Below are 11427 nucleotides of genomic sequence, written 5' to 3'. Positions count from 1 at the left end.
CAATCGATGTTGAATTGACCGTGAATTGGTCTCTCATGGGCTCCCAAATTAGTCGCTCATAATTTAATCCAAGGATTTGATTGGTTATCGTATCGAAAAAAGGTATGTTTTGTGCAGGGTCAAGGCCAAAAATACAGACAAAAACATCAAACAAAGGAAGTTGTCGAGTTTCATAACCATCTCCATGCATTAACTATGAACAGACTACCTTGTCGGAAATATTATATAATCTGCTATAGTCACTCACGAGGGAATTTTCTTTTTTGCAAAGCATTTGTTTGCGACGTCATCATCGTGCACTATGGAAAACTGAAGCACCATCGTGCAGTATTGAATTTAATTAAACGAATTTACTTGCTATGTTATAAATATTTTTGCTACGTCCCTTTTATTCTATAGTCAATTTCGGTTGAATTTATTTTTAATTTATAACGAAACGATAAAAGGATTACGTGGTTTCTTGAACCCAATGAAAGCGAAAAATTCTCGCCAGGCCTGCTCTTTTAGATTGACACCTGAATGATCGAGTCACCACTTTTTACCTCGGTAACCGCACTAAAAGTTATTATAGGAAAAGAAGCCGATCTTAGCCCGGTAACCGAGATCATATGAAGCGGGCCTCAAAAGATATGGTATGCATGAACAACTGGTATTGAATTTCATGAGCACCTTATAATATCAGCGTCTTTCCCAACGTCACTAAACTGCCGGCTCCCACAGAGAGAGAGACAAGAGGCCAAAGTAGGCATTCTATTGGCAATTACAGAAAGCTACTGAGAAAGACCAGAGTTACCCTGTATATCATTTTGAGATGGATACATTGGCAAATGTCTACTCCAATCTTGCATTCAGCAGCGACGTAGTTTCCGCCGGAAATTTGACACATACGGCTAAAGTACGCAAATGCACCTCTAGAGACTTTGTTCCACCAGATGATGCAATCTTCGGTCACACCGCTGCAACTCCAAGACGAGAAATTTTTTTCGACTCTTCTGGCTGGGGTAAGGAAGGCAAAGCTATACCAGACGCAGGATACCGCTCACAAGTCTTTTACCTCGATGAGTATGCGTTGGTAGGTGATCAATGTGGTAATGAAGTGACTCCATCGCGAAAGAGAGGTAAGACTAAGAAACCGAACTGTTCTGCCGACCAATTGAACAACACTGGTTTTTACGACAATTTAACAGATTCACGAGAGGAAAACCAACAGGAAAGGAAAAGCAGCAAAGAAGAAAGAAATAGCACCTCTTCCCGTTTTAATGTCTCAAAACACCAGAACGTGGGAAGACATTATTGTTGTGGTATCGTTGGTATTCGAGAAATTGCTCTTCTTCAAGTCCTGACTTTTTTCACAGCCGTTGCGGGTTTGACTTTGGTGATGATGATACTTAATGGGATGATCACGATTTCTCCAAATGCTGTGAACGGTATGCTGAAAATTTGGTTAAATAATATGTTTGCAAAAATTAGTGCAGTCAGTGCGGGTTAATTTCGGATCGTAGTTATGATTTTCGTTCGTACATGTGCTTACGATGTGACCACTTCTATGATTAATGTTGACGGACTATTTGATTAAGGTACTGACTGATCCAGGCTCGAGTGTGCGCAGGCTGAAAATAGAAGGGTTGTTCTTGTTATGTTTAAATTGAAAAGTATCTTCTCAAGTTTCGAGATATAGAGTTTCAAGATATCTATGTGAATTAGACCAGGAAAATTTCACAAATCAGGTATTAATTTTAACCGAGCTTTTTAATTGCTATGGACAGGAAGGAAGAGAAATTCTGGATAAATGATGAGTCACTGAGATTAAGCCTTAGTAGGTGATGAAAGATAGGACGTTCCTGTATTATTTCCCGCCGCGCACTTGGAAATTTCTTTCACATCTGTAGGGAATTAGTTGCAGGAAGCAAACTGTGATAGAAAATAAGGCAACATGATTCTGAACTGAATGTTCGAAATAATCTGCTTTCTTGATAAAAACGAAAAGTTGATTACGTGTCGTGTGGAGATTTAGCATCATGGCACTGATTTGCGTAAAATGTAAAAGACCACCCGAAACGAGAAGGTTTTGCTTGTCACAAAAGCATAAAAGTTCTCTAATTCCCACATCATCCCTCACTGTTTTATGAAGTTGCTCAGTATGTGTAGCTAACAGGCAAAACAACGAGCTAAGATTTGAATTTTCACAAAACGCAAATTTCAGCTTGCCGCCCAATGGTAAGCCACTCGTGAGGTATCATTTACACAACCAAAGAGGAAGCAGTGTCTCCTCCGATCTGCCTCCTGGGTTCTGTGGACCTTTTCATTCATCTAACGCCGTCCCTTGGCTTCAAACAATCTTATATTCAGTATCTGAAGGAATAAAGAAAGTTTAGGATACGGAACGTGTCTTTATATCCGTTTCACTGCTGGAAGGTTTAATACTCTCTTTATAGCGGTTGCGTAATACTTAAGGCCGACGGCAAGCCCGAAGTTTTCATGAAACTTCTCCATCCAACACACTTCTGAGAAGAATCCGCGATCGCCTCTACACGCACCTTTTATCACGCACATTTTATCACGCACATTTTATCTAAACGCACATTTTATCACGCACGAATGCACGGGTGCAAAGAACACAGTGATTGGGCGTTTAGTGACGTACCCAAACACTGGAAATCTCTTAAAACAATAAAACATCTCTTTAAACTTAAAAACTTATTTAGATCAACAAATTCTCATTCGAAAGGTGTATCTATCTCTAATAATAATCCAAGTTATTCTCGCATTTTGATTGGTTCTTGCCTATGATCTATTAGAGGACAGACGCGCGATTGACGTTTTATTATATAAAACAAATAGATCACAGATGCCGTCAAAATGTGGTAAGAACATCAGTGACACACTGGCTAAAGCCTCGTGTGCTACAACAAACCAACAACTTAGCTAAGTCAATAGGAAAATCTGAGACTCTATCAGAAAAAAAAGGCTTTGCGATAACTTCCCTCGTTAATTCGTCTTAGATAACTCACAGTATCACACTTTTTCCCTTCAGATGCGGCATCACCAGAAAAACAGGTTGACTTTTCATCTCGATTCCAAGAATTGGAAGCAAAGTTTTCGAAGATAAAAGAGGAATTAAACAACACTCGAGAAGAATTGAAAGAGTTGCGTCAAGCCAAGGAACCACTATCAGAAAGGAAGACACTTAACGACACCATTGAGGTGACTGAAGTTATTTCTTACAATATTGATGTCAATATCATGTTAACCTGTTATTAACGTAGATACAAATATCATGTTACTCGCAGTAATGTAAATTATGGCGCGTCGCCTTGAGGCCTTAGGCATCTGTATCGGTTGCCATAAAGCATCTTACTCATTTTACTCCTAGACTGAGTTATGGGGAGTTGATTTCTCGCTCTAAATTACTTGTGGACGAAATCCCGTGGTGTTTTCATTCAATTGAAACTTTTGTTTCTTTCTCCATTCGTTAGCAATGGCTCCGTTCAACTAGCACGTGACCACAATAGGTCATTGTGCTCAATGGCCATCGAGTACAACGACTCGTTTCATTCAATCGACTCATTTCATGTGACTGAGTATGAGGAATCGTTATTTTTGATTGAGTACAATGACTCTTTTCCCTTGATTTCTGTCAAGTTCGACTCATTTCATTTCATTGGGCCGAGTAGTTTCATTTTCAAGATTTGTGCAAGCAGCAATATGGCAATAGCTGGATGTTATTGTGACGTTTCTATTTGGAACCGCTGAACCGACCGACAACCTCTTTTATCGGTTGCTCGCGCTCAGAAGATGCACAGGTCATCCACGAATACACAGAAGACCCAACCTTTCACATAGGAAGCGTCTCCTTCTTGGACGCAATTAACATCATGTTAACCTGTTGTAAATGCTAATTTATATTAACTACATTACTAAGGTGGCTGAAGTTATTTCTTACAAATATTAATATGAATATTATTAATGTCAATTGACGTTAATGGCTATTAACACCTCTATATTAATTTATGATAGGCAAACTTCTCAAGAGACCAAGAAGACTTCAAAATGATGCTGAATTCGTCCGAGAAACGATTAATCACCATGATTTCCGATATTGGGGTCCAAGTTAACGAGACTGATCAAAAACTGCGGGAAGAAACAAGATCGTTATGGGCCACCGGAATTGCATTTACAGACAAAATTCAGAAGGTATTCAGAATTGTGTAAAAATATTAAATCGCCACTTTATTTACGTCTCAAGTCTAAACAACCTAACACAAGAGGTCTACTCATCCTTGGTTTGCATCCACGAGATGAGGAGACGGCCATGTTAGTGTACAAAACAATAGAAAATGGCCACACAAGTTTTGCATAATAATAGAGTCAAATTCCAAAATGACATTTTAATGCAGTTCTATACACCAACAAGGCCGCCGTGACGTTAGATTTAAACCATCAATTGGCCAATGAAGGGTTAGTTTCTATAGAAACTGTGGTTCCCCTGTGGTGCTGCATGCGTCGGTGGGGTGCCAGTGAAACAAGAAAATTTGCTTTTGTCAAACGAGTTGTTTTTAAATTAACTACTGCTTGAAAAATTCGTGATCCGACTGACGTTTCAAGCGTTAGCCCTTCGCCGTCAGACCGGAAATGAGGAATTGAAGAAAATGAATCGAGGAGACTGAAAATAAACTCAAAACAAAGTTTCTGTGGGGAAGATCAATTCAAACTCTGGTTTTTTTTAGGAAAAAGAAGTGAAGTACACAAAGAGAACCTCTTGCTGACGAGTTGAAAAACGACATCTATTTTGGGGCCGATTCCGCCGGAGAATCACCACTACACTACCCCTGCTCTCTTGTACACCCTACAACCAACACCTGTGTCTCTAGAAGCTGTCTGTTAACGAGAATAAACGGAAAAAATGGACTGATTAGGGTTAGGGTTACTCCAATTTAGCAATCTGACATCTGCTCTAGTGATCTTATACTATTTTTCTATAGGGCCATTAGGTCCGTACTTGAATACTCATGTCAGTTATTTCACAGTTGTCTCCCCTGTTACCTGTCTGATGAAATCGAGCACATTCAGCAACGCGCTATGCGCATCATTTTTCCTGATCTTAAGTGTAGTAGTGCGCTGAGAGAAGCAGGGATTCCAACAATTTATGATTGGAGAGAGAAACTGTCATGTGATCTTTTCAAAGACATAATGCATAATAAGGACCATAAGTTGGCAAGTCTCCATCCACCCAAGAATACCAATTGCAGATATTTACGATCAACAAGAACTTTTAACTCTCCTGTGTGTAAAACAGATCGGTTTAAGAAATCCTTCATGATCAACCATGGTCTTAAAATGTTAGACCATAATTCTTCTAATTTTTTCTTGTACTTGTAATTTTTTTTTTAATCTTCAATTCTTAATAGTTTTTTTGCACTTAATTGAATTATGGTTTTTATATTTATCATAATGTACTATAGTGTATTATTTATTATCGCGTAATTCAGTCTTCGGACTGCGAGGTGATTTTATCTAATAAACGATTTATCTATCTAATCAACGGTCTCCCACCGCAGAGAGGCGCATACGTTACTTACCTCTCGTGTTTGCCTTTTGTTAGTGTTGAACTAAACTGGGACATCTGTTGAAAGGTCAATTTGGTGTTTGCTCCTGTTTTGTCAGATAAAAAGCAGTTTGAATGACCTTAGAGACAAAGTCCACTCAGGAGAACAAAGAATAAACCAAACAATCGATCTAAAGGTAAGACATTTAGTACTTGAAGGCCGTTGGTGTCTTTTCTATACAACAATTAAAGACAAATACATAATGATTACGACAGCATAATGAAAAACTAGTATAGCACAAGGATTTGAAACTGATATTGTTTTATATGTGAGTAGCAGTATCGGACTCTTCTGACCCAGTAAACTCGATTCCATGTCCCATAAATTAAGATCGCATTATAAGTAAAGTCGACAGCTACTACTACTACTACTACTACTACTACTACTACTACTACTACTACTACTACTACTACTACTACTACTACTACTACTACTACTACTACTACTACTACTACTACTACTACTACTACTACTACTACTACTACTACTACTACTACTACTACTACTACTACTACTGCTACTGCTACTACTACTACTAATGAGCGTAACAGAATGGAAAGTTCAAGATTAGAAGGTCAATGATAATGACAATGATAGTTAGCCGAGAGAGGTGTTTCACTTGGCTTGCTTTGTTCTGCGGGTTCCATACCGAGAATCAACAGCCTGTCTGAATTTTGCTCGTGACTGCTTTTTGAGACAAAGGGAGACTTCACTGCGTAACATTTTAGATGCATTAAAGTGAACGAAAGCCACCGAGGCCAGTATGTTAACTTTAGATTGGAATATGTTGTTGCATGGTCGCCTCGCCTGCTCCGCAACAATTATCAAGTTAGCTTAGTGTTGCAGTCTAACACTTACGAACTTGAAACATGAACGCTTTTAAATTTTGTTTCATTCGTGTTACCGATTCTGCAACAGTTTGATCCCTGATATCAGATATTAACAGTGACCCTTGCAATCAGAAGAGTCTTGATTACAGCAAAACCTTTCTTTTTTTTCAATTTGAAAAAACACAGATGAAACATTACGGCGACGTACAACCCCTTCGGATGTCATTTAATAATTCCCTCCGAGAAGTGAAGAATGAGTTGACTCGAATGTGGTTCTCACTGAACTCTACTGATAAAAGACTGCAAGAACAGATCACAGCTTCGTGGTTATCGATGTGGAGTGCAGTCAACGCCACCCAGCTGGAACTTGTGCATAAAGTAAGCAGATTCGTCTCGTGCTCAGAAAACTATTTCATTCCAATCCATTTAATTTCATTTCAATTCACTCCATCTCACTCCATTCCATTGCATTCCATTCTATTCCAGTCTATTATATTATTTTCTATTTTATCCTCGAGCAGCCGAAGTCATTAACTAACCATACCCACATAATATCCTCTTTAAACCGTGACATTTAGCTTAAAACTCAACGTAAAACGACATAAGGCAATCAGGTTACTACTCGTCGAAAAGCCCGAAATTTTCTTAAACAAACTTCTCTCTCTCTACCTCTCCCGTAAGGTACTAGGTTTTGTTTTACATGTACGAAGTAGCAATAGAAACAGATCACGAGTGTGACTTTTCAAAATAGTATTCACCCACTAAAGCACCTTCTTTACACTGAAAGAATTTAGTAGATTTTTTAAGTAACTCATCTTCAAAACAAGTTACCCCAAAGCTACGGCCACCGATGATCAAATGAACTTTAAATATCTTCTGCCATAGCATTATTTCTGAACAACTCTTGTTTAGACTCTCGTGCGGCAAAATCTGTGATCTTTTGACCTGTACATATTGTAACTGATAAGAGAAAATGCATTTGCCACTTTAAACGTCCTTTCACCTTTAACTTAGAGACCTCAGGAAACAACCACGCCAAAAAGAGTGTGCACCTTCACAATAAGCTTAAGTTTACTCTTAGTAAGTCCGATCCAAGGATTGCTCTTCATTTTCAACTTGCTAGATCACCAACGTCAGCAAGATGGCAGGTCCGAGTGTTGCACCGGGATTGAACGGTAAAGGAGACCTTAGTCAATGCAAATACAATGTTGAAACCGGATTTACTACGAATGGGGAAGATAAAGTTGCAGACGCTAGCGTAGCTGAGTCAGCAGTAAGTATGTCAAGACGAGTTAACCCCTTCAGACACAAGAAATTGACCATAATCGCCCGAATCGTATTGTTTGGTCATCAAAACAAAAGAACCATAATTTAATTCCTGAAAGATTTGGAAATTGGAGAAAAAAAGGTCGCTGCTTCTTGCTACCATATGGTATGTCTGTTATCATCTCTCATGGTCATCTTTGTATCCTTTTTGCAGGGATCGAGAATAATTGGTGTAACCTGTTCCACAAACTTCGCTCAAGAGTATAACCTTGTGTCAACGGTTTCCTCAAACAAACGGAAATACATATGCAACTTCAAAGGGGCCTCCAAACTCTTTCGTCTAACGCCGCAGGAGAAGAAGACATGCAACCTTCATTATTGGTTATGCCCGACAGGCTAAAGCGGTTTAATTAACTTGTACCATAACGTTCTTACTTTTTTATGTGAAACGCAATGTTGCAATTGTTAATTCAAGCTCTACCCTGGTTGTTTAACCAGTTTATTTCTAGTAAGAGTATTTTTTAGAGTTAAAATACGTAATCTCATAACGCATGGCTTTAAAGGAAAAAATTTCCTACTGCCATAAAGATTTCGTAGGATGAGCGTTAACGATTAGAAATAACACATTGCTACCGCCAAGCAATGCCGAGCAATAATCGCATATAATAATTCAAATGGTGAGAATACAGATACCGCTTATGACCAGCGCTCTTTCACACGGCTTCTTCGTATCATTAACATATTCAGGTAGAAGAAATTGTAAGTGAACCGTGACATTTGTTTTTACGTAGTTTATTTAAAACAGGTCCTCATGGATTTTTTACCCTTACTTTAAAAGACTGACTGGACTCAAGACAGCTGTTTCCTCCAGTCATGGTGGTCCTTTTTCCGTGGTATGAGTCATCGACCACAACCTCCAATTCCATAAAATGAAAATCTAATAAGACCTGTGCGAGGAAATTACACTGATTTTAATAGAACTTAAGAGTTCTTTCTGAAGAGGTGCATGTCACGTCAACAAATGTACTTCATTGTTTACAGCGTGATGCTATACTAACAAGCGTATCTTCATCAAAGCGAGATATTAGATCACAACTTGCGTAATCTCCAACCTTGACGACCGACGACAAGTTAAGCCAATGACTTAAAGTATATATTAACCACTTCAAAGTTTAAAATGCGCGTTGCTGTATGGTTAGTCCTGCAAACGGTTTGCTTCAATGAGTATCGCCGGAGAGCATCGCGAAATTCTCTGAACCAATATGAACCTAAAAGTCTCTTTTGAATTGAGCGTGCTAGAGCAAAAAAGTGGCTGCACTCTCACTTTAACGTGCTGATTATTTCATTGAACCAGTCACTAATTTTGAACTGAAATAAAAACGGATTCCATTGATGGATTAGAGAAAACACCTGCGAGTTGTCTTTGTGAAAGACGAGAATAAGCTTGCCTTACAATTATAACTTATTTTCAACATATATATATATATATATATATATTCATATATATAATATTATCATATATTATTCATATATTATATTCAATATTGACAACTTATTTTCTGTAGATAAAAGAAACAAATTTAAAGTAAAACTTTCTTTTTTAGTTTCCAAAAGCCATGAAAAAGTTTCTTTTGGGGTTTTATGATCAGTAGCGTCCCCATGGGACGGGGACGTTCATCGTTTGTCAATCGACATAAAAAGTTTTGCATCTCGAGCCTTCCCGCGTTTACTGTTTTTTTGTTTGTTTGTTTTTTCATATTTCATTTTTGTTTTACATACTTGTAAGAAATAGATTCCATGTGGTTGTGCGTCTGTTCAGTAACTGATCACAGATGACGTCAAAATGTGGCAAGAATCACACAGCCAGGTGTACCACTGATGTTCTTACCACATTTTGACGTCTTCTATTACAATTTCGACTTCGTGGCGGAAGAAGGGCGTTTCTGCAAAGCCGAGTGCTATATGATGTCATTGTGGATGGTGCTCGATTGTTTCACCTGATCAATCTTTCTGGAGACATTCATCCAAACCCGGGTCCTCCTCGGCAGCGGTTCAAGTATCCTTGTGGTGAATGTAATCGGAACGAACGAAGCAACCAGGACGCCATTTTGTGTTCAGAATGTGATCGTTGGTTTCATGCGAAGTGTATCGGTATGCGAAAGCATATCTTTAAATATTACGTGGAGTATATATGATATGCTGGTATATTAAAAGTTAGTGTTTCTGTGATCTTAAGTACTGCCACAAGATTTTCATTATTTTTACAAATATTTTGATAATTTATTCTCATCTGTTACAAACCTTATATCGACTCGCTTTCTCATGTTTTTCATGTTTTTACCGAGAACAGCTGCAGAGTTGTTCAAAAGCTTGAAAAAGTCTTTTTCGAATGAATTTTTTGCATTTGTTCTTATTTGTGTGTTGAAATTAATATAGTGTTTTAACCATATTTGAATTCTAACATTCTGTGTACCTTTCCTACTTTTAATCCTAGATCGACGTACAATTGAAGAGTTTCAGTGTAATGTAATATATGTTTTCCTTTGTTGGATAGAGTAGGAATCAGTTTGTTTACCTGGCCGATTATGATGTTGTATTTTTGTCTTATTTGTTCGCTATATGGTGATAACATTTTTTTAGTTACGTTGATTTTTTCAGTTGCTAATGTATAATTATCATGCATATCATGCAAATCCTTAGGATACTCAAGATCGACTTCCAATGTCATTCCTTTTTACTGTCCTCTTTTAAGGTAGCTAAAGGATTTTGTTAATCTGTTTTTTTAGTCAACCATCTACAACCACCGGTTGGTAAATAGCATCCAAGTACTACATGATAAACTTCGAAGGCGTCTTTTCGTTGTAATTTTTCATGTGTTTGTTGTTTGCTTTTCCGTATCAATTAGCTATCTATGAGATACCACCCCTCATACCCTTTTCAATAAATTGAAACATATCTATGTCAGTCATTAGTTCTAATTTTATATCAGTCATCTTAAGCGTAGCATCCCATGACCGCAACCCAGGACTTGTGAGATAGTGGCAAGGATCTAACTTGTAATATTGTAAACAGTTCTTTCTAAAGGATATCACTCTTACGATATAAGTCATGAAACTCACCCATTGATTTTAAATCAAGAGTATTCCACACGTTTTGAGCAATAGACCTTATTCACAATGGCCGCCATGTTGGATTTGCTATTATCATTCAAATTTGCTACACACTTCTTGGGGGGCAAACAACACAAGTTCGAGAGGTTATAACGAATACCTTAGCCACATAGATGATTTGTTTCACGTTCATTGAATTTTTATCACCTAAGCAGTAAGTTACTTCGACGTTTTTTTTAGTGAAAAATAAGCAGATAACGAAGTAGAAAGTCAAAATGTCAAAGGCAATCAAGAGACAAAAAAATTTGATAAAGGTACTTAATTCTAAATACTAAAATGGACTTTTTGCATTGTTATTTCAATATTTCGTTGATCCGATTTTCCGCAATTTGCCTTTTTTTCCATGTTTGCCCCCCCCCCTCCCCCCCCCCCCCCCCCAGCATATTCTGTCCTCGGTATATATTTCGCAGAAAAATGTCATAAATGACAGACAACCGCCGCAAACTTAATAGAGGACGAGAAAGACATTTTCAGTTTTTTTTTAAACACAAGGAGTCCCACATGCCCAACGCGTGGTTTTTTTTTTCTTGAACTGGCTGTTTCCTTCAACCCAAA

At 38.0% G+C, this 11427-nt stretch overlaps 1 protein-coding gene across 4 annotated transcripts in view; it reads left to right on the top strand.

Annotated features, from left to right (window-relative positions):
* The first annotated feature begins 259 nt into the window (after positions 1 to 259).
* The window catches only part of LOC138026992 (uncharacterized), a 159171-nt gene continuing 148003 nt past the window's right edge, over positions 260 to 11427 (top strand). Inside the window, exons 1-8 of one of the 4 annotated variants that reach the window (XM_068874477.1) lie at positions 958 to 1072; positions 1188 to 1427; positions 3035 to 3204; positions 4018 to 4194; positions 5665 to 5742; positions 6623 to 6814; positions 7560 to 7709; positions 7917 to 10666. In XM_068874477.1, the coding sequence (XP_068730578.1) occupies positions 1379 to 1427; positions 3035 to 3204; positions 4018 to 4194; positions 5665 to 5742; positions 6623 to 6814; positions 7560 to 7709; positions 7917 to 8102 (1002 nt within the window). In that variant the 5' untranslated portion in view covers positions 958 to 1072; positions 1188 to 1378 and the 3' untranslated portion in view covers positions 8103 to 10666. Of the gene's footprint in view, positions 1428 to 3034; positions 3205 to 4017; positions 4195 to 5664; positions 5743 to 6622; positions 6815 to 7559; positions 7710 to 7916; positions 10667 to 11427 lie in introns of those variants that run through there. The other 3 variants (XR_011127382.1, XM_068874474.1, XM_068874476.1) reach the window with 3 other exon arrangements.

This window comes from Montipora capricornis, chromosome 12, assembly GCF_036669925.1.
Source record: "Montipora capricornis isolate CH-2021 chromosome 12, ASM3666992v2, whole genome shotgun sequence".
In the NCBI taxonomy this organism is placed as follows: Eukaryota; Metazoa; Cnidaria; class Anthozoa; order Scleractinia; family Acroporidae; genus Montipora; species Montipora capricornis.
This window is presented reverse-complemented; position numbering and strand designations above follow the sequence as displayed.